The sequence below is a fragment of the Theropithecus gelada genome, chromosome 5 (assembly GCF_003255815.1).
Source record: "Theropithecus gelada isolate Dixy chromosome 5, Tgel_1.0, whole genome shotgun sequence".
Classification (NCBI taxonomy): Eukaryota; Metazoa; Chordata; class Mammalia; order Primates; family Cercopithecidae; genus Theropithecus; species Theropithecus gelada.
Genome location: NC_037672.1, coordinates 74,023,302 through 74,050,326, shown reverse-complemented (window position 1 = coordinate 74,050,326; position 27,025 = coordinate 74,023,302). Strand labels below are relative to the sequence as shown.

The window sequence follows — 27,025 nt, the reverse complement described above, 5'->3', positions numbered from 1 at the left end:
AGTGTTATGTCTTATTTGTCTTTGTTTCTTTGGTTAGCAGAGAACCTCAAACATAGTAGGATTCAATACATTTATTAAAGGAACAGTTTACTCTCTGTAATTCAGACATCCAATTAGTTCAATAAGTAGTCAACTGTTTGCTCTAAACTTTCTTGAATAATTCTCTTTTCATTAGTTCTGTTCACTATTTTAAATTCAGGAGGATTCAGTTTTAGTGCCAAATATTCACTTTGTTTGACATATTTTTTAATTGATTAGTATGTGTGCTTTTAAGAATTGATTAGTATGTATGCTGAACAGGATTTTCCCTGTTCAAAAACTCTTTCTACAACTGAATTAGGCTGCTAGAAAGTTTCTTCCAGAGCTCCCAGAATGACTTTTTAAGGACTGAAAGCATTTATAAATCACCACTCCTCTGTAACTACTCAAATTACTTTCATAAAGCCACACATAGGTGTCAGAAAAATTGAATTTATCAGCACATTAAAAAAAAAAAAGCTCTTAAAATAAATGCTCCCCTAGTTTTCAAATATCTTTTCACAAAATATGCATATTTTGCTAAATAAGTTTTTATTGTTTTCAATAAATAATTGAATTTGCTCTATTTTCTGCTAAATAATCATCTCCTTTTATATAGCTTTTAATACATAAGAATAAACACACATATGTTTGCTATTATATGAGGGCAGCTGCGCACACAAACACACAAACACACTCAAGCACAAAGACTCCCTCCCCTTGAGGTTTACTCTAAATTACCAGTTCAATGTTGTCTTCACAGGGTGCAGCTGAGGAGTGTCAAGCTGGACGCTTGCCTCAATTATAGCGCTTGATTAAAAGGTAGCAGAAAGTGCCAGGCCTTTACTAGAGTATAGGTGGCAGTTCTTTCATTGCGGAACCAATTAAATAAATGCTTTTGAATTGTCCTTCGAAAGTCATAACTTCCATAAACAATTAGGCAGGGAAATTATTTTAAAAGAATTTATTTGAAATAAAGTATAGCAAAGATGTCTTTGTACATTTCGCCAAGAGTTGGTTGCATTTTCAACTCCCCTTCCTTTAAAGTGGATGGCTTTAATGTAGGTATTTTCACAATTTTACATCAGGAAATGCAAGAAGTTTTCAGCAAATGTATGGAGCAGTCCTGACGTCCAGATGTAGGGAGTTAGCTTTTAGAAGGAGGAAGCCCTGACGCGTAGATGATCATGCATAGGCAAACTTTAGCTGCACTAGGAGCTCATAAAAACTCAGGAATATTAATGATTCAGACTACATAGATTTTTGTGCCATTACATTTTAGTGGATTTAATTTACATTATAGTCTTTGGTGGGGGAGGCATGTATATGAGAAGGGGAGAGAGAGAGAGAAAGAGAAAATGAGAGAGGAAGAGTGAAAAAGTTTTTTCTGTCTTCAAGATCATTCTATTGATATTAAGCTTTTAAACTTTTCCTTTGCAAACCAACTCTTCTCCCTCTTTAAACTTTCAATTCATTACTTAGATTTAGCATTTGAAGACCATTTTACTCTCAAAAATATAACTGCCAGTGATAGGAAGTCTGTAGTGGGAAATTCTTCCTGATGATTAAATTTTTCATTCTTAAAAATATTATTATTTTGTTGTTAAAAAGTACTATGTAGTTGTAAAGCACCTGAGAAGGTTGTGTAGGTATATTTCTTAACTTCTCTGTAAAGTAGATATAGTCTCTCCGTTAGGTAGATGAAGGATATTTTTCATGGGTCATCATGAAAAATATCTACAATTATTTGGGTCTCAGTTGAGGAGTGAACTATTTTACCTTTTGCCTTAAATAGCTGAAAATTATCCACTAATTCCTATGGGAGCATGTTCGTACAGAATAATTAAGATTAGGTTATATATAGTACAACAGTTTCACATTTTTAATTTTAGGACTCATACTGACCATAAGATATTGAGTAACCAAATATTTTAAATACATATTATTTCTCTTGCCTCATACTGTTCTTTTTGTCCTGAATATTATTCCATCACTTTTTCCTTTGCATGTTTCCACACTTTGCTTGCTTCTCACCCTCAGTGAAACCCTCAGAGAAGACCCCTCTGACCCATTAGACCTGTGCAGATTCCTCTATTATACATGCTCAAGGTTCCTGTTCTTCTCACTACTAGTATTTAGCACAACTGTAATGAAATTGTTCACTTTGTAGTGAGTTTAGTGTGTTTTTTCTGTTACACAGCCACAGTACTATGCAACATTCATATAGTTCTCTGGAGAAAATAAAAAACCTTTAATAATAAAGAAAGATTAAACAGTGTTTGTTAAACCATGTTTATGTAACAAGTTGTTACATTAGGACATTTCCAGTTTCTTTTTCGGTTGAAATGTAAAGCTTTGGAATTTAAGACAGGCACACCCGCATACAGACTTTGCAACAGGGATGCACTTGGTGCACTAGATCCCAGTTCGTTGCCTAATCCAGTCTCGGTAGGTTGTCACTCGGGTATACACTCCTGGCCTATCTGGCAGGCCACACTGATCTCCCCAGCTTACTATCCCCACAAGAAACCAAAGCCGCCGTGAGTCTTCCTGTACTAGGGGGCCACCAGAGTCACCCTGTAAAAAAACAGAATGACTTATTACTTAATTACAAAGACAAACCCAAAATATTAAGGAGTTTATTTCTATGGCAGTCGAGGAAGCAGTCACATCCATTATATGAATAATGTCAGCCTATTTCCTTTTGAAATATTATACCAAGTCGTGGAAAAATCACTGAAATCCTCAAAGTACCCGAGTTGTTCCTTCAGCAAGTCTGAGAAGATAACAAATACATTTTTCAGATTTCCCTCAGTCACTGCGTGGTTGCCTCCTCCTCATCCAGGCTTTCTCTCCTTCAGGAAGACTTCTCTGAGCAACCTTTTTCCTCCCCACTCTCACCCTTTCCAGCTTTGGGCTCAGTTGTTCTTCACTGTGTCCTTACATCTTGTGTGTGTCTCTGTCACTGCTCCACTACTTTATAAAAGCACATTTGTGCATTTGTGTGCCTATTTACACTTAATCCCATTGGTCAGTTTTTTGTTTGTTTTGTTTTGTTTTTGATATAGCAGCTGCATGCCTCTGAAACACTCACTTGCATTTATTATATTTGTTCAATGTCTATTTTCCCAGATATACTGTAAGGTCCAACAGGAAAGAAAACATACCTATTCTGTACACTGCTGAAACCGAAGCTTCTAGCCCTTAGGAGATGTTTGTTGAATGAATGAGTTTCTGGAAGTCTCACTTATCTTCCTAACCTTAGCACACTACATGGTGTCTGATGCATAGTATATCATCAAAAAGTTGTCTTTTGGTGAAGAAATGTATATAGTCATAAGCAAAACACTCCTAATGAGATACTTACCACCCAGTCATAATAATGAACCAACAAACCAACAAACATTTGTGCACATAATAATCTAGTTGGGGAGACATATTGAGTATGTCTTACATTCTGGGTTTAAGTCCTCCACTTACCAGCTATGTGACCTTTGATAAGCTGGTGAATAGCTCTCTGTACCTCTGTTTCCTCTTATAATGTTTGTATGAGTTTAAAACTCAAAGCACTTTGAGTACAGCTTAGCATATAGTATAGTCAGTACTAATAAAAGTCAGCTATTATTACCAAGTGTGCTTCTAAATTAGTCAGCTATTCATTGGCTGCTCTTAGTAGCTAGCTCATCCATACCTGTTTAATTACTGGTCTAGATGGGGAGAAGAGTCAGTGTGTGAAGTGCCAGTATGCATGGCAAATACTTCATGAAGCTGGTTGTCACCTGCTTCTTTTATATGACATATGCATGCTTCAGTTAACCAGTTCTCAGTACTTTCTATTACTGTTTTTGTAGTGCTTTTTCTATAGTGAGAAATTATTTTGCATGATGTCTGACCAAATGTGGGCAAGTAAATGTTAAAGCAAGAGGGACTTGTAATTTTTCCATATCTAGCCAGCTTCATTGCCTGACTGCAGACATTTGAATTTGTGTCCTGTCTTGTAGACCATAGGCTTGCTGAATGCAGGGATAGTATTGTTGTGCTAACATAATGTCTGGTGCATAGAAAGTAATTAATATAATTCCTTTGAATTAATGAATGTAAAAATGAACAAAAGAATGGACAAAACAAATAAGATCTTTTAAGTTCTTATGTAAAGTGCTGTGTTCTTTTTTTTTTTTTTTTTTTTTGAAGTGTGGACTATGCATTATAGTATTTCACTTAAAAATCAGTGAGGCCTAGAGTGGAATACACATGGACGGTATCATGATGAGTTATGGCTTGAACTGGGCTTGAAGGAAGAGAATAATTTGTATGCACCGAGGGACAGAAGGTAAGGCCATTATAAATGGGAAAATAATGAATAACACCCTTTTAAAACTCATGCTTATTTTTAAGTCTTAATTAATGCTCTCAGTGGGTCTGGAGTTGTCAGTGTGGAGGTGTGTTGCTTATTTGATTGATGGATTCTTTGGAAAGCTATCATGAAACTTGAGAATTTGTTGTTTCAGGGCTAGTAGTAACAGAGAAACAGGAAGGAGAGCAAGAAGGATTTCCTACTACAGAGACATCTCCACCGAAAGGAGATAAAGGACTGGGTAATTAACAGTATCTTGACAATTGAAAAACAAATCTCCACCTACACACAACTTACAGTTGATAAAAATGTTTCATTTTGGGAAAAGTGCTCATGGATTGGGGGCTTTACCTAAAATGTGAGAACTACTTTTTATCCACTTTTTAAAGACCATGAGCACTAAATATGAAAGTCAGTGACCTTTTGATGTGAAGAATAATTCTTATCCTTCTGTATACAATTCACCCAGAAAAACAGCAACAAGTTCCTCAAGTAAACAGATCGATTTTTTAAAACTCCAGGCTAAAAGAATATTCCATTTCTGACACTACCTGTTCCTGTTACTATATGGAGTTGGATTTCCGATATGTGAACAAAACCTCTTAAAAGATATAACCGCCTCAATTATGTTTAGATAATTTAATTTAACATTTTAGAATTAAAATTTGATTTTAATCACTTTACAGTGAGAATTTCATATTTATTGTTTGTTTTTGTACATTTGGTTAAAAATTATGGGCTAGATCCAAACCTAATAGTTATTTCTTTTCTTTTTCATTTTTACTGTTTCATTATTGTAGGAGCTTTTGTGACTTAAATTACTAGGATTTTGTATAAAGTTTCTGTCTTCAAGGTGTCCAAGAATTATTATTTATCTCTTAAAATTCATTTACTATATATATTAATTTTATAATATAATGATTAATTTTTTATTTAATCCTTCATAGCAGTTAAAAGGTTGAGGTTAAAGTTATTAACACCAGTGACCATGGTCTACGTTAACAACAGTGAAATAGATGAGATTTCTTTGTTGCTTAAAATGTGCCTGACATATTTAGTCTTCATTTAATTTTTCTTAGTACACAAAAAGTTAGGTGCTATTATGATTATCCCCAGCTTTTAGATAAAGAGACTTGGTAATGGAGGTTAAGGAATTCAAATCGAGATCTTTCTGATTCTTGGCTTTGGATGGTTAACTACTCTGTAATGTGGCCTCTCAGAGTGAATGCTTTCATGATAGATAAACTTCATAAAAATTTTTATTTCTAAAATCTAGATTATAAATTTTAGAGGAACAGAACTGTGTATTGTAACTGTTCCCTTTATGTCTATCACATTATCACATACTAGGGAGTGCTCATACACTTCTTGGATGATGACATGGATGAGATTGTCTTGAGCTTACCTGACATGCATCCACTCCACCTTGAGGTACTCCAGCACATAGCATTCCGGGCAAGATGCCTCCATTATAACTATATGGTGCATTACATACATCATTACTTATTATTCTGACTTGTGCTTGCCTTAGCTCTGAAACTGTGGGGCCTGTTTGGTATAAAAGCAGGAAAAAAATGGACTTCAACATATGTACATTATTGATCCTATAGTAAATTTGAGAAGAAATAAGTGTACTCCAAACATTATTTCATATTTAACAGTGAAGGCTCCTAAAGATTTACTCTGGAGTTTCTTTGCAGTAAAAATTCTCCAAGTAGATGAAGATAACCCCTTTTGCAGATCACTTTTTTTTTTTTTTGCTTTAGTTTTGTGACACAGTGCTCCTTAAACCTTTAGAGAAAACAAATTTGCTATCTTAAAATTGACTAAAAGAATTTAAATTATCCACTGACAGACTTTGGATTGGAAGATTACATATTGAATAACCTTTAACCTAGCAGCAAAAGAGAAACCAGCCTAGGTTCAAGGCTAAAGAACTAGTCTATTTTATATTGATGTACTCTCAGAATGACACCACCAGTTTTTCATGACTGGTGCAAATTTTATCTATTACACCAAATTACTTTGGGCCACAAAAACAGAATAGAACATGTTCTAGAACTATTAAGGCTTTGTATTATTCCTTGGAGAGACAATCTACAACATGGGTAAAAGCCCAGGGAAATTGTGAATGCTACCCTTCCACTCCTTTGCTGATACTCTTACTTTCTCTTTGGTTCTAGCAGCTCTTGTGCATTGTCCTCATTTTAGTTTCCATTTTATTCATTCAATAAACAAATATAAACAATGCTTATGTACACATCGAGTCTTTGCCATAGAGGCAGGATTTATTTTATCCTAGAATACTTTAAAGGGCAGTTAATACTTTAAGAATTATTAAGTCCTCATAGAATGTCTAATCTAAATACTCCCATTGCTTTGGAAGGCCAAGGCAGGAGGATGACTTGAGGGCAGGAATTCGAGACCAGCCCAAGCAACATAGCAAGAACCTGTTTCTAGAAAACAAACAAACAAACAAAACAAACAAAAAAAGCTGGCTATGGTGGTACACACTTATCTATAGTTCCAGCTACTTGGGAGGCTGAAGCAAGAGGATTTCTTAAGACCAGAGTTTGAGGCTGCAGTAAGCCATGATTGCGCCACTGCACTCCAGTCTGAGAAAGTCTTTGTCTCTAAAAAACAAGCAAACAAACAAAATATTTCTTATTGTTTATAGGGAAGCTGTTTGAATCTTATAGAATCTCGGTATTATTAAATAACTCATGTTTCTTCATAACTTTGTTTTACATTTTCCTTTTACTATATTTGAGAATTCTCCATAGTTCCTGGGCATTGCTTTGCTTTGCTAAGGAAACTCAGGGGTAGCTAGAGCTTGGTCTGAACAGAATATAGAATGATTCTGTCTGTAGAAGAATAGAGACACCTATTCCAGGCATTTCCTAATTTAAAAAATTACATAATAGCAAATATAAGACATTTCTATTGTTAATTTTTTTTCTGAGACACTTACCGGCATATTCTTGAGCACCCCATCCTGTTACATAAGCAGTAGAGCCAAGTGGAATATTCTGGGTAGCAGCTGGGAGACACACACTATGGATGTCTCTGGTAAAGGTGACACTGTTCTCAAGTCTCACAAGTGCAATGTCATTTTCATGAGTTGCAGATATATAATTGTTATGAATTAAAATACTTCTTACTCTCATTCTTAGTCTAGGATTTCTTGTGGAAATACCAAAGGTGGCAATCCATTCACGAGGATTGGAGTTGCTAAAACATTATGAAAACATGTTATATGAGTAGGGAATTTGTGAACATTTCAGATATATAAATTTGTCTTAGCCATCCTGTACCACTATCCAGAAACTATTGGATCCACATCTCTTTGTTATATATTCCTGCATTATAAGCTGGCAAGTGAGTTTAATTCTTCACTGGCAGAATACATGGTCATTTGTCTAAAGAAATGGAGAAGATTTTAGAAAACATATCTTGGGGTGATCTTGGTGTTTTTCTACTCCAATGAAGTTATGCTGATACGTTAATGGTAAGTAGCCAATGGTAATAACACAAATATCTTTGATTTCTCTTTTGTCCATACCTCCCTTCCCATTTAAGCAACTAAGAAACCTGAAATAATAAACATTTTAGATTTAACTAATTTCTTTCAATTCCTATCTTTTCCTTTAGGCAGGAGCACCATTTAAATAGTAGTGATGACAAGGGGCATTCTTATCTTATTACTGGATGAATAATTTTTCTGCACTAAGTCTGATAATGGTTGAAGATCTTGGTGTGTGTGTGCATATATATACATATGTACGTATGGGGTCTTCAAAAGTTCATGGAAAATGTATATTATAAACAAATTATGCATGGATTTCAAAAATTTTTGCATGCAAATAGACTCATACTAACTTGTTATACTGAACAGGATCAGTTTGAGGCACTAAGAGGAGTAAGACATGAATTTGAAAAGAGCTCTTATCAAAGCAACATGAATGCTGCTAAAACTGAAGCAAAAAAACATCAAATTTATGATGAAACTGGAAGAATGGTGAAATTATTTACTCCTTACAAAAAGTTTATGGGGACAACGTCTCCCCCAGTCATCAGTTTATGAATGGATAATTTGTTTTAAGAAAGAAAGAGATGTGGTTGAGGGTGAAGTCCGCAGCAACAGATCATCCACATCAATTTGCTAGGAAAAATTTCATCTTGTTCATGTCTAAATTAAAGAGGACCAACAATTAACAGTGAGAAACAATAGACAACACCATAGACATCTCAACTGGTTCAGCTTATACAATTCTGACTGAAAAACTAAAGTTGAGCAAACTTTCTACTTGATGGATGCCAAAACTGTTTTGCCCAGATCAGCTGTACACAAGGTCAGAGCTTCCAGTAGAAATTTTAAACATTTCAGATCAAGATTCTGAAGTATTTCTTTGAAGAATTATAACAGAAGATGAAACATGGCTTTAGCAATACAATCTTGAAGACAAAGCACCATCAAAGCAATGGCTACAAAGAGGTAGAAGTGGTCCAGTCAAAGCAAAACCAGACTAGTCAAGAACAAAAGTCATGACAACAGATTTTTGGGATGCCGAAGGCATTTTGCTTGTTGACCTTCTAAAGGGTCAATGAAAACTAACATCTTCTTCTTATGAGAGTAAGAAAGTTAGCCAAAGCTTTAGTAGAAAAAGTGTCCAGGAAAGCTCCACCAGAGTCCTTCTCCACCACAACCATGCTCATGCTCATTCCTCTCATCAAATAAGGTTAGTTTTATGAAAGTTTCAGTAAGAAATCACTAGGCATACACCTTTGAGTCCTGATTTGACTCCTTCTGATTTATTTTTGTTTCTTAATCTTAAAACAATCTTTAAAGGGCACCCGTTTTTCTTCAATAAGTACTGTAAAAAGGTAATGTAAAAAAGACTGCATTGACATAGTTAAATTCTCAGGACCCTCAGTTCTTTAGGGATGGACTGTATGGCTGGTATTATTGCTTACAAAAGTGTCTTGAACTTGATGGAGCTTACGTTGAGAAATAAAGTTTATAATTTTTTATTTTATCTTTTAATTTTATTTTCCATAAACTTATTGAACTCCCCTCATATATATGTATATGTGTGTGTATACAAGTATATGTGCGTCTATATACATAGAGGAAGACAGAGATAGAACAGTAGCATGAAAAAAAAAAGGACATTACCTTTGTGACCTAGGAATAGGGACTTTTTGGCTAAACAACAAAAACACAAACTAAAAGGTAAAAAAAGAATGAATTCTATTAAATCAAAATGAGATATACTGTATCTAAATTTACCAGATGAATGAGAAACCATGGGAAAAGATTGGTAATGTTTACTATCTAAAATTTTTGTAGAATATATTTTAAAAGTCTGTAAACCAGTAATAGATAAGCAGTAAAACCATTATAAAATAGGCAAAGAATATCAATGGCAGTTCATGGTAGGGGAAATCAAAACAGCTCTTAGATATATGAAAAGATACTCAAACTAGGAATCTGAGAAATTAAAATTATAAAAATGAGCATCTTATGTACATTTAAAAGACTGATAAAACTTAAACAAAAGAATAATACTAAATGTTGATGTGGAGGGAAATTGGACCTCTTTTGCATTACTGGTAAAGATTTAAGTACCCAGAGAGTATTCTGGTATGTTTAACAGCCTGCATGGGTGCTTCTGAAATTACTGGAGGTTTACAGAAAGATAAGCACAAATATTTTGCGTGTGCTCTTTGTGGCAATGGGAAGGTAGGTCATGCAACCTAATTGGATGAAGGAAATATGGTGACTGCATACCGTGAGGTGCTATGCAGCAGTGCTTCAGATGAAAATTCCAAGGATTGAGTGAAAACGGTAAGAAACAACGTTAGACTTTTACACAATGCTACTTATTTAAATTAAAGACATATACATACCACAAAGCACTATAGGTTTTGTAGGTGCATGCGTGTACCTTTAAGACATGTATATTTCGAACATATTAGTATGAGGCATATGGGCAGAAGGAGGGCAGTGGAATTGAAATCCAGGGATGACAGGAGGAAAAAAAAAATAAAATGAGAGAAATGCCTTGTACAGACTGATGAAAATAAGGATCTGTTATTTGGAGGGCTGATTAACTTAACATTGTTCCTAAGGGTTGAGTAAAAACAAAATGTAACCAAATAATACCAATTTAGGAGTTTTATGGAGATTATATAGTGAAGTTAATACAGAAAATAAAAATTCTATGACCTGAAATACTTTTATAAGACACAGTAGTTTGTGTAAGAGTGGACCTGAGTTAAAAATTTTGAAGCAAAAACATTAGAAAACAAACCCATGATTGTTTTTATATTCAACTTCCTTTGCTCGGAGTCTTTACAGTGAAAGTTCTGAAGAGACTCTTCTTTCTTTCCTTCCTTTTCTCTCTTCCCTCCCTCTCTTCCTCCCACTTGTTTATTTTCCTCCTTTTCTTCTCTCCAGCTAGTAAATTAGAGCATTGTTTTGGAACCAGTCATATTTATATTTAAATCTTGGCTATGCCACATATTAAAAGTGTTATTTATGACAAGTTAATTAATAGCTCTGGGGTTTATTTACATATAAAATGTGATTGGTGATACCTTCTCACACAATTTTTAAGTATTAATGAGAAATGTATTATGTCAAGTATAGTGTTTGGCACAAAGTGAACTTTCATGAAGGTAGCTATTATTTTCATTAATTATAGTTCAAGAAGCCATTGTTAAGTGTCTACTTTGTATAAGGAATAATATGAGTCTCCAGGAATAAAAATAAAAGTAATTATGATCTCTTTCCTTGAGGAACTCCACACTAGTGAAGAAAACTGACAAGAGGTAAGTCAAATATCACAAATCAGGAGGACAACTGTTAAAGGCAGATAAACAAATTTCTGTGGAACTCAATGTGGAGGAAAGAGAATATCAGGGAAAACTACATAGAAGAGGTGATAATTCGATAATCCTCTATGATAAGACCTCATCACTTCTATGTACTTTGATGTAAGGCTGGTCGTGCCCCAAACAAATGCTCACTGATGGTTCTCAGTGACAATCAGGTCTTTAGGGAGGGGCCCAATACAAGGTTCATGGAGTTTGTTAGCCTTAGTGGATCAATCATGGTAATGAATAGAAGGATGTGGGGTGGCAAAATTCAAAGTTCCATGGATTCCTTTGGTCATCATTGGTGATGTTTATAACTGTGGCTTTCATTATAGTGATATCATTTACTTAGTTTTTGGTGGTTGGGCCTGAATAGGGCTTAGAATCCAGTAAGGTTTCTATTCCATTCTTGGTTATGCTAAGTGCCTGATAAGTCCAGGTATTTGAATTCCTGGTTCCCACATTCAAGAGTATGATTGAAATCAATGCGTGCCATTTTTGCTTTTTGGCCTTTCAAGTGGCAATGAAGATTGAAATACTTTTGTGAATTTTGTCTCTTGGGTTATTTGGGATGTAGTAATAAATTTGCCAATCTATATCAGAAAACTGGTAATTCTGGAAGTATCTTTTGAAATTTCAAATGTGTTCACTGCATATAAAAATATTGTTATAAAATTACTATAAGAAAAATTCAAAATAATTTGGGATTTCCTAAAACTTTAGTTCAGAAACGACCCTAGTCTTTTAAACCTTTATTCCTTCTAAATTTAACAAATACTTTTGTAACAGGCACTGTACCATGAAGTAGTGCCTATAAATCTGAAAAAGACTACTTAGAAATTATCAAAAATTTCATAAAATTCAAATAGAGATTTGGGAAATATATTGACATTTCAAGGATAAGCAGATTGAGCAGATACTCATAGGTAGGGAAATATAGGAAGAGTCCAGGGCAAGAGAACAATGCTGTTTATCTGAAGCTCAAGGTACATGCTTTGAGAAATAAGACTGGATTGATCTGGCTATAGAAGGCTTTGTGTGTGTGATAAGGAAGTCCAATTTAGAGTAAGAGTCTGAGAAGAAAATTGATATGATCACGGGCACACGAGTTCAAATCTCCATTATTTTTCTGGGTGAACTTTTTGAGTTAAGTTCCCAACAACTGTTGTGGTCTATGATGCCCCAGTAATAAGGCAGGTTTGAAACAGACAGATTTTAATTATGCTGAAGTCTAAAATCCTTCTTTTATGAGCAATGTGAACTTTTCTTTTTACCAATAGGGTAAGTTTATGCAACCTACTCTCCACTGGCAGCATATCACCCTAGTGTTGGCAATAGTTTAGTCACCTCAATTAAGAATTCTTATAAGTTGCCTTTTTAAAAAATTTTTATTTATGCTACTCATTGTAATTGGTCATTATTTTTGTGCATTCTAATTCCAACATTAGAGTGTAAGCTCTTTGAAGGCAGAGGCAATACTTTGTTTATACTAGTAGCTTCTACAATATATAACACTGTGCTCATACTAGATACTCGATAATCTCTATGAATGAATAAATTAATGGCATGGGGTGGTCTCTAGGTTAGCCATCAGCTTCCATGATATAATGTGCAAATCTTCCACAACAATTCATTTTGGTAACATTTAGCATATGTTTACATTAGTGTACTCAATGCTACCAGTAACACTAAGTCACAGATAACAGTGTTGTCCCTTAATTGGGAAAAAAATAAATAAAGCTTATGGAGATTTAGTAAATTTCTTAAGCTTTTATAGCTAGGATTTAAAAAACATTCTGACATATAAATTTTTGTTCTTTACTGTGCTAATATACTATTACCTGAAACAGAGAAATAGCACTAAATTAGCATGCTAAAGGGGAAAAATGCTTTTCCTCTCATGAATAGGAAGAAAATTCTTATTGATTTTTTTTGTACTGAATTATTTCTGGCTCAATTCAATCCTAGGGTGCAGTCTTCGTGACCTGTCTATTCTAATTGTTCCCAGATGGGTAGGTAGTGGTGTTCTCACCTTCTGAAGCAGTGAGCTGCTGTCAGGATCCACGTGTTACTGATCAGGCTGCCTCCACAGTGGTGGGCATTATTTAGCCGTAGACTGACTTGCCACGGCCAGCTTCCCTCCTCAGCCTCAGTGCCTCCAATGATTCTCTGCTCAGACAATGTTATTAGGTCTGGACCGGCCCCACATTCTAATGAGAAAAGGGCATTAATGTGCTGGGAAGATCATGATTCCTTTACATTTGGAAGAAGCTGAAGAGGTTTTCCATAATTTATGGCTTTTATGCCTTATACATTCTTCCTCAGGACATGCTGGACTTTCCAAAAAGCATGATCAATGTATTTTTACAATTCATTTGACTACTGTTGCTTATAGATGGCATTTTGGAGAACATTTCAGAATTTGGTTGGCATATGGGCTTCAAATTTTGGGCAGTTTCAGAGTTCCCTGGAATTCCCCATGAGTTGAGGTTAAGAGAGATCATTATTGAATGTGCCAGCTCAGGCCACAGACTCCTGGGAAATTTCCTTTTTCTCAATGGTCTTGCTATGCTCAGTGTGGTTTGTGGACCTGCAGCATGGGCATCCCCTGGAAACTTATTAGAAGTGCTGATTCTCAGAACCACATCATGGGACAAATCTAAAGCTGTGTTTTGATGTGAGGTTCATGCATACACTGAAGTTGGAGGAAAACTTGTCTCATCCAAAAGACTCCTTAGTGACTGCAGTTCATCTTGTAGAATCCAGTCCAAGACTGATGCTGTATTACCAAACATGCCCTCAAAAAGGAGCTGCTATACCACAGAATATTCTTGAGGGTGACAGAGGGTTTCATTTAAATGTTTATTTAAATGTTTTCAAAGAGCCTGTGACAACTCTACTGGCCAGAGCTGAAATGGGCTGGGGTAGGCTGATCACCCGATTCCTCTTAACTCCCATTCCCATGATTTTCTTCTATTTTGTGGTCTATTACTCGGAAATTAATGGTAAATTGCACAACTATTGCTGGGTTGGCTCTTAAGTAGTGCCCTGGTTTAATAGCACAACCACCTAAAGGCTTTTTTTCCTAGCAAATTTCCTGGATAAAGGAGGACCAGGCTTTCATTAAGATATACATATGTTCCTTTGTGGCATCTCCCAAACAAATACCCTAGTAAATTGTTTGTCACACTTTCATTAACAATAAGCATGAATTAAATATGTAGTGAAGCTGAAAAACACTGATGGGACCAGCATCACTTAGTAAAATCACTTAAGTACCTAAGATAGACCAGCTACCAGGTACATTGAACTCATTTTTAACTGCATTTTTTTGGTCAGAGAAGTAAGCTGCTGTTTTCTAGGGATTGCATTTCTGCTATCCTAGCCTGAGAATACATAGGATGATGTTGAAAAGTAGTGACTTTTCCTTCAGGTTATAGACCCAAAGCTGAGAAGACTTCTCATAATTCTTTTTTATTATACTTTGTGATTAACCTGAATTCACAACAAAGCAAGCTACTCGTGTTTAGGAGAAGCTACATAAATGGTGTCATCAAACATAATTTGTAAGTCTGCAAAAATGCCACTTTAGAACCAGGGCAGTAAAAGCTTCTCAAAGCTGCCAAGGAAATTTTTATGAGGCCAATTTTGAGTACAGAGTGGGTAGCCCTCCACTACAACTTCTTCCTTTTTCTAAAAGGAAAGGGGAAACCTAAAGTCCATTCCATGGGACACTTGGGATCAGCACTGTCTTGTTTCAACACCACCTGAGCGAACTAAGAACAAAGACATCAACTTGATAGACACTGCCCTGGCCAAAAGTACACAAAAGACTTGCACTTTTACTCTTTATGATTTGACAAATTATAATTACAAAATAATTTAAATACTTACCGTTAATAAGCCAGTTTGCTGCAGCCTGGTCAGTAAGTGCTAGAATTTAAAAATGAGAATAAGATAAATACAGTAAAGGCTGTATATCATTTCACCATAATTTCTTAAAGTACGGTACTCAGACAACAAGAAGCGAATTACTTGTTGTAGGGGGAGTCCTCTAAAATGCAGATTCCTAGGCTCCCTTTCAGACCTGCTGAAACAATCTCTAACTCATGGGCCCTACAAATCTCTTTGTTTACCACCTTTTCCCAATTTGTTGTTATGCATACTAAAGTTTGTACTTTAATTTCTCATTAAATACTTAATAGGTATCTCTTCTTTCAAGGTACTCAATTTATATGGGAAAACAGAAACATAAGCAAGTCATTGAGATGCAATATGATAAATGCCATAAGGGAAGTTAATTTATCATGTACTTAAATATACGCATATTACTCTAATGATACCATTCTATAATAAGTGCTGCAGATTTAACTGTGAGCAAAATATAGAGGACTTGCCCTCACATAATTTACAGATAGAAATTAATCAAGCAATCATTCAAATAAATGTAAGTGCAAAGTAGAGAAAAGAAAAAAGAGAATAACTAATATAAATTATATTGAGGAGATAACATTTGAGCTAGAGGAAATAGCATCTGCACTATATTTTAAGATCTGAAAGGAATTTTTCAGGCACACAAGAGGACAAAAGAGATTTCAGATGGAAGGTATAGTGGGCACAAATGCTTGGAGGTGTAAAATGTTTGTGGAGCAATAAAGTAAGGAGAGCTAGAGCATGTGTTGTGTTTAGGGAAATAGAGGGTGAGCCTGGAAAGGAAAATATGTCAGTGTCAGATGGTAAAGGTCTGTCTATTTCAATTTAAGAACTGCATACAAGACCATTTTCTCTGCATGTCCAACACTCATATCAAACGCAATGTGACCCAATTTTATCCAAAATTTGCCATTTATTCTTTCCTTTTAGTAAAATGACACCACTTCCAAAATCTGAATTTGTCTCAAACTCCTCCTTTCTCATCATTTCCACATCTTATAATCTCCAGATTCTGTACCTCTGTCCTCTGTGTTTTGAATTATTCTCTCCTCTTCATTCCTTTTGCTACTACTTTAGTTCATGCTTTCATCATTTGACATCAGTACAGTTACAACAATTTTCTAACTGAATTCCACCACTTTTGCTCCTTTTCAGTTTATGCACCTCTACCTTACCAGACTGATCCTTTCTAAAAAATGTTATGTTAGATCATATCCTTCCTTGATTGAAATTTTTAATTGAGAATCCCATCATTTTTATTTCCTGCAAGATAAATTAAAACTTTTCAAGACAGGTTTCCATGCTCTCTCAAACCGATTTGTCCAAAGTTATTTCCCACTAAAAGTTTCACAAGGTTTGGATATCACATTTGTTTTGCAAGCTTCAGTGAATCCAAATCATACTTTTGGAGACAGAACATTTTAAAAAGCTGGCCATTCTTAATTTTTTGAACAAAACAGACTTAGTTTGAATCCTGACTGCCTCATATACTGACTGTGTCAGTCTGGGCAATTTATCTCTTCTAAGGGGGACAATAAAACTATCTATGGGATATGGTTGTTGTAAGGATTAATCAAGAAAAAAATTCATATAAGGCATTAAAACCATGCCTAAAAATAGTAAGTTCTCATTAAATAAGTGTTTTGATGATGATGATGTGAATGATGAACACTAATCAATCATTCCAGCAGGCCCCTTTCTTCATTGTTCTGTCAAATCATCACGTTCGGTACAGACTATTTTCCTTTTTCACGCTTTCCTTCTCTGGCAATTTTCTTTCTCTCATCTCAAAATATGTAAATCCTACCCATATTTCAAAGTCAAAGTCCATTCTCCTTCATGAAACTTTTGCTAGATATCCCAAGCACACTGGTCTCTTTCTTCCCTAGATTCCTGCAGTGGTCACTGCCTGGGCCTCACACTGGGCCCTTGATCATATTCTATCTTGATTGTCAACACTCTTGTGTTGGAATATCTTTCCCTTCAACTAGATTATGGGCTCTGGAGGTGGAAACTGCTATTATGTTACCATTGTATCACCATATTGTCTAGTATAATGCTAAGTAAATAAACACTCATGAAGTGCATTCATGAGAATTCCTTAATGTGTGGAAGCAGAGGTAATATTCAACCACCTAACAAACTGCAGTGCATGAGCATCGGCCAGTCATAAAAGATGCAATCAGGCTATGGAGTTGGAGCAGTGTCTTAGAGTTCTTTGCTTTGCTAAGCATAACTCTTTAGCTGCAAGGGCAGTGGATTTGAAGCATCTCGGAAGACAACTTTGTGGGCCTGATGCAGTAATTGTTTACTAACAAATAGGAAAGCATTTCAATATTTAACAGTTAGTACATCTGTAACTGGTACCTACCAGTCTAGTGTGGGAATCATCAAAATCCTTTTAATCTTGAGCTCATAGTGAAGAAATCATGACTTACTAAACTAGCAGAACGTGACCAACTTGGAGGAATGTCCTAAATTCTATGCATATATTATTTCTTTTATTTCAGTCATGCAAGAATTATTTATTGAATATGTGTTATATGATGGAGACCAGGTGGTAGCAGGGTAGTAGGATGAAGAAGTTTGACTGGTTCTTTTTTTTTAGGACGATTATAGTGTAGGATAAAGCCAAACAATACAAAAATTACACAAATAACTTTGAAATTTCAATTGTGATAAATGTTACAAAGAAAAATGAAGGAGCCTCTGAGGTGGATCATTAATTAAATAGTTCTCTGACCTTGAGCATCTATGTACCCCTCCTATGTCATATCCACGAATGACATCTGACAGTAACATCACTCATAAGGAATGTTGCAGGGATAATTAATGAGAATTTTTAGCAAATAAAATTTACTATATAAATGCCAAATGATTCTTTAAATCTTAGAATGTTTTACGTTAGAGAGCTATATGGTATATTTAGCTTTTTAATGTATTGTTTTCATAGTTTAGTTTCAAAGAAAGAAAAGTCAGCCTCTCAATTAAAATGTGAATTTGAATTGGTAAACTTGAGGGATATGTTGAAATAAAATTGTTTATGAAAAATTATACTTACATGTTATCTCAGTTGAAGAGTTTATTTCCAAATTTCCAGAGTTATTCAGCATTTGTTGTAAAATAGACTCAATTCTGCTTTTCATTGATGCTCCATTGTTATTTCTAGTGAATCGAAATTTCATGACAACATCCGCTCTCACACCACTACCATCTTGACTGTAAATCATAAAGATATTTTAAAAAACAAATAACATGACACTTTTTCACCATCCTGTTTATATAGTCTTCTTGATTAAACCCTTTTAAAGAATTCATTTGTGGAATTTAACTTCAGATAGATCTCTGTAACAGTGTTTGTATACATAATACTATATCACGATGCTATCTCACAAATTTGATTTCAATGCACAGAACATTGTACTCACTATAGGAGAGCTGATTTTGAAGTTATAATGCCAGAATTTTACAGTGTAACTTTGGATAAGTTATGTAAGTTTCTTGATCTTTCTATATCTAAATCTCTTCACATGTAAAATGGGTTATGAAGATTAGATGAATCACTATATGCAAAACTTCAAAGAAGAGTCAATAATATACAGTAAGTGTACTATAAATATTAGCTATTCTTAGACTTCGCCAATGTTATTAAAAATAATCTCCTTAAACAAATTCATAAAGTGATGAGATTCTAAATTTGTGTGAGAGACTCAGCTTAATTTCTTGGTACCTGGACCATTCATCTGGCTACAAAAGCAAATTTTAACTTGTCATATATTAAGATTTCATCAATCATTTTAATTAACGATAAATATTCCTCACAATAAACCTTGGTGACTTGATTATTCTGATTATCTAAAGCCTCAGTAATTTCTATTTTCTTCCATGAAAATTACCTCATAAACCAGTTTCTCTACCTAACATTGGCTATGTTCTTTTCTGAAAAAGTACATTAAAGATATTTGGCTTCGAGGCCCTCATATTCTCTCTTGGCTTCCTCATCTCACCTCAATGACCAGCTGTAACTTAATATTCATTCCAGATACTAATCTAATATTTATTTTAAAAAATGTTAGATAAACAACTTCTTGTGCTAGGCACTATTCTAAGCTTCAGAAATTAGCTGTGACCAAGATTCACAGTTGCCATATGGGTCTTGCAGTTTAGATGTAGAAACAGGCACTGAACAAATAATTACCACCGCCATGTCTAGCAACATGGAAGCCTAAATAATTTTAGAAAACACTTTCTGTATAACACAAATAGAAACGATAGACAATATATAATAAATTCCATTTCAAGTGCAAAACTGGGCTCATAGAAAAGTAAGGAAAACCCTGGAAGACCAAAAATAAAGAAGAATATGAATAGTATGTGGTAAGACTAGAATATTCCACAGGCTTATGTTTAGCATTTACATAGAAGCTGGAGATGGGACCTTGGGCTAGTGCAAAATAGGAAGTTGAACTTGAGGTTTTAGAATAAGGCCAGGAGTCTTGAACTAAACCCCCAATAACGGCATGAACTAGAATGAAAAAAATATGCTCATCATCTCATAAAAAAATAAATTTATCTGTTTCCAAGATCCAGCTTTAAATTAAGAAAGAAAAAAAAAAAGAAATATCACCTGAAAATTCGTAATCATGGGCCTGGCTGCATGATGTCTGAATCTTCCTTAATACTACCTGAATACTCCCAGAACCTTTAAACTAAGAAATTAACAACAACAACAAAATCCATGTGCTGCTGATTCCTCTAGAATGTCTGACAGATGTAACTGCTCTGGAGGTAGATGTGTTAAGTCTAGGTTGTACAGGGTCCCAGGTGAGATTAAATTTAAGCATACAATTTCAATGGTAAACAACACATCATGAGGAGTGTATTAGTATTTTCCCACGGAGCTATAAAGAACTGCCCAAGACTGGGTAATTTATAAAGAAAAGAGGTCCCCATGGCTGGGGAGACCTAAGGAAATTTACAATCATTGCAGAAGGAGAAGCAAACCCATCTTTCTTACATGGTGACAGGAAAGAGAAGAACAGAGCAAAGGGGAGAAAAGTCCCTACAATCTAATCACCTCCCACAAGGTCCCTCCCACGACATGTGGGTATTATGGGAACCAGAGTTCAAGATGAGATTTTAGTGGGGGCACAGCCAAACCATACCAAGATGGACTCAAAATAACAAAAAGATTATCCTCAAAAACTTCACATAATAGAATCAACAGACAAGTGATTATATTTGAAGTGACAAATGACATAAAAGAGGGAATCATAAAAATGAGATTAAGTAGAAAACATTATTTTTAAAAGGTCACCTAGTATCTGATAACACAACAGAGTGACTATGGTCAATAATAATTTAATTATACATTTAAAAATAACTAAAAGAATATATTTGGATTGTTTGTAACACAAAGGATAAATGCTTGAGGGGATACACAATGTGATTATTATGCATTGTTTGCTTATATCAAAACATCTCATGTACCACATAAATACATACAACTACTAGGTACCCACAAAAATTAAAATAAGAAATGCTTTTAAAAGACCAGGCAGATTCTCAAAAGAAACAAATAGAATTTGCAGATAGAAAAACATACTCATTGACATTGGAAACACAATAAATGGGTTACACAGAATACAAGTCAAAGTTGAAGAGAAATTCCTTATCTAAAAGAGATAAAGAAATTACACAGAATCTAACATAGATAAAAGATAAAATAAAGGTTGAGAGACATGATAAAGTTCCATGTAAAGCAATGCTAAAAAAGAGCCCAGAAAAAAACAAAGAAGCAGTCAAACTGGAAGAGATCGTGAGAATTATCCACGTGATGGTACCAAGTAGATGGCTGCATATATTCATGTCTAGAGACAAAAGAGGACTGGCCTAGAGATATAACTTTGAGAGCACTCAGCATATGGGTGGCAGTGAAGGTCAATGAAAGGAGAGAGTGTGACCTGAGAAGATGAGAGGCCTAGAGCACAGCCTGACGTTCAGCAACATATGAGGAATATATAAAGAAGTAAGACCTAGTAAAGGAAACCAAGAAGGAATAGCTAGGGAGATAAGGGGAAAATCAGAGTGTACAAGGCCATACAAACCAAGGGATAGTCCTATTTCAAGGAGTGACAGGCCAACAGGACGAAATATTGTTGAGAGGTCCAAGAATAGGACTGATGTGGTTTCTTTGGATTTTGTTATTTGGATGTCATTGTTGAATTGGCAAGAGCAGTTTATATTTTGTGATGATATTGAAGCCATATTGCAGACGATTGAGTGATAAGTGGGAAGTGACCCAAAAGAGAGAAAATGCAGAAGGCTCATGTAGTCCTACAAGTTTTCAGGGCTTACTTACTTTTGAGCATTAGTGGCTGATACAGATACTCACAAGAAAGTACTAAGTGAATGTTCACTGAATTGACTGAGAGGTGTTTTGGAAAATTTCCTTCTCATGGACTCTTCTTACCCCTTTAACTCCTCGTCAAAACTTGCCTGACCAGACATGTGTGCTCCAGATACTTACTAGGTGACTCTCCAGAGAGTAAGAATTAATTTTCTTGTGATGCTAGTATTTGAGAAAGAATTGGTATAATTCCTCTTCTGCCAAAGAACTATTGCATATTATTTAAAGGCTAGAGCAATGTGGTCATTTGAGACATTTACAGGAGAGTCAGTAAAGGTGACTATTTCAGTTGGAAAGGCCGGTTTTATCACATCATATTTAACTAAGGCAGGAATGGCAAATAACTAGCATGCATGCTGCTACTCCTCCTATTATTAATTCATGATAAACACGCCTTAGATTTGGCCATAATACCCTTTCATTATAGCACATCAGGCAGATAAAACCAAAAAGCCACTTTTGATGATGGTCATAGTGTCTTGATTTTGGATGGATACACCCAAACCACAGCACTGTACAACTCCAGGAAGGACTATTGACATAGGCTGCACTGTGAGTGATATCCACTGGAGTTTTACAATAGGATGACTTTGTTACTGTACCTTCACCCCAACTCACTCTCCACCCCTTCTTCCTCTTCCCAGTAAGGATAGATGTAATATGGTTACTTACATTAGTAGCTAAATAGATCATATGTTTGGCTTCTTCGGCATTTTTTTAAGATGACTAAAATATTATTTTCATAATATTGCAACAACTTATCTGAACATGTCATTTACTATTCATTCTGTGACAAAAAGTCAAATATGCCACATTGTATCTATAAATATTTTTTCTACAATTCCACTCACCTCAGTTTGACAACATGAGCTCTCATGAACTGGTTTCTTAAATTTGATTCTTTGAGTATTCTAGTAATCTGTAGAAAGAAAGAGAGGGGAAACTCTCTGTAATTACAGTTCTTCTCCTTCCTCTCAACCTTGCAACATGAGACATGTTAATGAGGAGTAGAAAACTGAATTTTCACTTTAGTTCAACCCAGTTCCATTGCAAAACACATGGGATTGATTTGGACAGGTTCTGTAACCTTTTGATGCAGGACCTATTCCTTTATCTGTTACACAGAGATGATGCTGGACAGGATGGGTTTTTGCTAGAAATCATTCTAAACACGTCAAGTGTTTTACTCAATGAGAGGTTATGTTATATGGCTTGGTGACTATTCTAAGGGCTTGAGGCAGGAGTCATGCCAGCATGAGGGAAGTCCACTGACACAACTCAAAATGTGTGATCCCAACAATTGCTTTTAATGGATGAAACCTGATTAAACCAGACTAAAATGAGTAGCAATGGAAAACTTGAAGAGAAGGGGAGAAGGAAGCAAAGGGCAGTCTTTTTTTTTTTTTTTTTTTTTTTTTGTCATTTCTGATTCACACCTAAGCATCAGGGACTGTTTTTTTTTTTTTTTTTTAGCATTAGTTGGTAATATCTTTTTTATTTTTTAGAAATTGAGTCTCATATGTTACCCAGGCTGGCCTCTAACTGTTGTGTTTAAGAATCCTCCAGCCTCACAGGAAAGGTAGTGGGGAAGAGGGGAAAAGTGGTGATGGTTAATGGGTAGAAAAATATAGTTAGATGAAATGAATAAGAGCTCACATTTAATAGCACAACAGGGTGCCTATTCCAAGAGTGGAGCTGGAATATTCCTAACACAAAGAAAGATAAATACTTGAGGTGATGGATATCCCAATTACTCTGATGTGATTATTAAAAATTATGTGCCTGTATCAGAACATGACTTGTACTCCATGGGTACGTACACATATTATGTACCCATAATAATTAAAAATAAAATAACATTAAAAAGGGTACTCCAACCTCAGTCTCCTGCGTATCTGGGACTACAGGTGTATACCACTGTGCCTGGCTCAGTTAATAATTTATTGGCAAGGCGTGGTGGCTCACGCCTGTAATCCCAACACTTTGGGAGGCCAAGGCGGGTGGACCATGAGGTCAGGAGATCGAGACCATCCTGGCTAACACAGTGAAACTCCCTATCTACTAAAAATACAAAAAATTAGCTGGGCGTGGTGGCAAGCACCTGTTGTCCCAGCTATTTGGGAGACCGAGGCAGGAGAATCACTCGAACCTGGGAGGCAGAGGTTGCAGTGAGCCGAGATCACGCCACTGTACTCCAGCCTGGGCGACAGAACAAGACTCTGTCTCAATAATAAAAATAGTAATAATAATAATTAATTTCTTAACCGAATCATAACTGTCTCTTCGAATCACTACTCGGTCCCAGCAAGGATGTTTCTCCTGAGGCATAACATTCAGATTCACAGTCAACTGGAAGTGCTGTGCCTGATACAGTTCTCCTGAGATGCAGGGTCAGACGTATTGTGGTTTCATTAAGAAGAATGGATTATGCTGGCTTATACTGTGAGGTGGCACCTAGGTGGATGTGGATATGAAAAGGTGAAGATAAGAAAATTAACTAGCATGGTGGGTATTACATTAAGCCAGGATTTGAAGCCGATTTTTCTCAAAATGGTAAAATTTATGCAATGTCGATTACACCACAATATATCTTACGTTTTCAATATTCACTCCTATAGGATGATTGATGTCAGACCAACATGATTCTTAACCAAATGATAACGTTCTGTTTTTTTTTTTTTTTCCAGAGAACATTTGAACAATTTTAAGAACAATGAGACTGTTGGTTTTATCAAAGTACTTTATGTTTCTTTTTAAAAAATTCAAGAAATACTAATAAGTGTTAAGAAGAAAGCGAAAAGTCAGGCCAGGCACGGTTGCTCACATCTGTAATCCCAGCACTTTGGAAGGCTGAGGCGAGTGGATCACTTGAGGTCAGGAGTTCAAGACCAGCCTGGCCAACATGGTGAAACCCTGTCTCTCCTAAAAATACAAAAAAAGTATTAGCCAGGTGTGGTGGCAGGTACCTATAATCCCAACTGCTCAGGAGGCTGAGGCAGGAGAATCACTTGAACCTGCAGGGCAGAGGTCTCAGTGAGTCAAGATCGTGCCAGTACACTCCAGCCTGGACAACAGAGCAAGACTCTGTTTAAAAACAAGAAAAAAAAAGAAGGCAAAAAGTCATTCTAAATTCTATAATCTAAAATTAACCATTGCTGTAATTGGATAAAGTAACTTCCAGTTACCTACTTAGAATCATGAGCTTTAATATGTTGATTAATATGGAATGTTAAAGGAGATATTTTAATAAAAATATTGAACTTTAATTTTACTTGACTTTAATCGAAGTAGAATAAACTGTTGTAAAGTTGAAGGAATTGTTAAAATTTGGATAAGTGGTTCTTGTAATTATATTTTAATTCATGATTTGGAATTGCACTGGCACAGGCTAGACTGGACCAAAATGTTAAAGATCCCCTTTAACATTTCTGTTATGTGGAAAACATTAAGAGGCAATTTAGTAAGGACTAAGATAATAAGCAACATAAGGAAAGCAAGTTGATTAATTGGTTGATATGCAAATACAAATATAAAAGAAGAGGCCTATGAATAGGATTCCATATTTCACAGAGTGGGTGAAAATGTTACTACTGACACTCATTAGAACTTAACAAATGCCAGGTGACTGAGTTAGGAATAGATACAAACTGCTGGGGCTGGGGGTGGGGGAAGGAAGTCTCAGGGATGCTAAGGCTCCTACAGAGGGAGTTAGCCCCCTGTCAAAAGCTGACGCCCCTGGGAAGCACAGCAGCAGGGGCTCAGTGCCACCTCTGGTGGAGTGACAGCCCCAGAAGTGAAGGAGGGTTTATGTAGTAAAGGAGTGCACTTGGAGAGGCAAAGCCCCAGGTCTGCATGGTCAGGATCTGCCTCCAAGGGAAGCTGTGCAGTGTCAGTGTGTATGTGCACTTGCGTGTGTGTCTTCATTTGTCTTTAAATCCCAGTCAATCAATCTTATTTTTCAATTCCTTTTGCCACAATGCCTGACATTTTTAGCATTCAGCCTTAAATAACCTAAATCCCAAAGTTTCACCATTTTGTAGTACTTTACAACTTATAGATGACTGCACACACACTCATTTCATTATTTACAGCTCAGTAGATCTCACTGGACCCATGTGGCAGGTGAGGAAACAGTCTGTGAGCCTTGTAGTGACTTGCCTGGAAGTGGAGGAAATCAAACCAGACCTTTGACTACCTGCCCAGGGCCATTTCTGCTGCTCCAGAGCAAACTTTTGTACGCAGACTGAGAGCTTTGGAAATGTACCGAAGCGGGAGCTGGTGCTGTCCTGTCATTGACTTACTTCCCTGCTACTGTATGTGTCTGGGAGGATGCACTGGTTTTAATGGAGATCTACTGCAGCCATTCCGTTCCCTCTGCACATTCACTTAGGTGACGGGCCCAGAGTCACGGATTCAAGAGAAGTGGCGTCAATAAACCTGCATTACTTAAACCAACAAGTGGTTCAGAAAATACACTCCCAAACAACTGGGTATCCAGATCTCTAGGCATAATAAATCTCACCCGTCTCCCAATTCCGGACTGCACTTGTGTGTAAAGGCAGGCAATGGCTGAGAGATAGCTTTGCAGATAGATGGTAGAACAAAAAGTATCAAAAGATCTCAACTCCCTGGAGCCACTGGTGCTTTGCTGCTCTCCACTGAGGGAGGTGCACCTCCTAGCCTCGCTTGGATGGTAAAACTGAAGCAGTGGGGCTGGGGAGCATGGCTGAGGAGCAGTTCATTAGGGATTGTTCATCTTGTATCTTTATTGCTGGCTCCAGCTTAGATCTACCTCTGAGGTAGTCTAGGCATCCATTCCTTTCCCCATTGAATCACTCTGCTAAGATGTCCACAGTGAACTTTTGTCTCCCTGAACAACCTGTTTTCATTTTGGTTTTCTCTTCCAGCCAATGGCACCATTATCTACCCAAGTTAGACATTTCTGTGTCAGTGCTAACCTGCCATTTCTCATCCTGTCTTCTAATCCATTGCCAAGTTCTGTGGATCTTACGTTAAGCCCATCCTTTCCTCTCTATTCCCTGGCAGCGCTCCTGGCACCTGGTGTGTCTCTGGTTTGGCCCTTGTAGGGGCTGCACTACTGCACTACCACCCACCTTGGGACTGAGGTTACACAAAGGGGGTGGGGCAACTCACACCCAATGGTGAAAGATGGTTGCTAAGGGCCCACTTCTACTCCCTGCCTCTGGCTCCCTTCAGTCTTCTGTGCCAACAGTACTGTAGTTTGACTCTGCCTCTGCCCAATGCTGCTTCCTTCTCTTCCTGAAGGTGTTGGTTGAGAGCACTCCAGAGACACACTCTGCACGCAGGTCTTAGAGTCTGCTTCCCTGGGAACCTAACCTATGATACTTGGTGCCTGGATAGCCCTAGGAAGCAAACTCTAAAACATAGTTAGAGTTGGAAACCCTCCTGCC

General features: G+C 36.3%; 1 protein-coding gene across 1 annotated transcript in view; it reads right to left on the bottom strand.

Moving 5' to 3' along the window:
* Positions 1–970: 970 nt before the first annotated feature.
* Positions 971–27,025, bottom strand: part of TMPRSS11D (transmembrane serine protease 11D) — a 62,800-nt gene continuing 36,745 nt past the window's right edge. The window contains exons 4-10 of the mRNA XM_025385985.1: positions 22,445–22,512; positions 18,246–18,403; positions 15,146–15,184; positions 13,284–13,461; positions 7,344–7,603; positions 5,778–5,920; positions 971–2,595 (exon numbers count right to left, since the gene is read on the bottom strand). Coding sequence (XP_025241770.1) covers positions 2,434–2,595; positions 5,778–5,920; positions 7,344–7,603; positions 13,284–13,461; positions 15,146–15,184; positions 18,246–18,403; positions 22,445–22,512 — 1,008 coding nt within the window. The 3' untranslated portion in view covers positions 971–2,433. The remainder of the gene's footprint in view (positions 2,596–5,777; positions 5,921–7,343; positions 7,604–13,283; positions 13,462–15,145; positions 15,185–18,245; positions 18,404–22,444; positions 22,513–27,025) is intronic.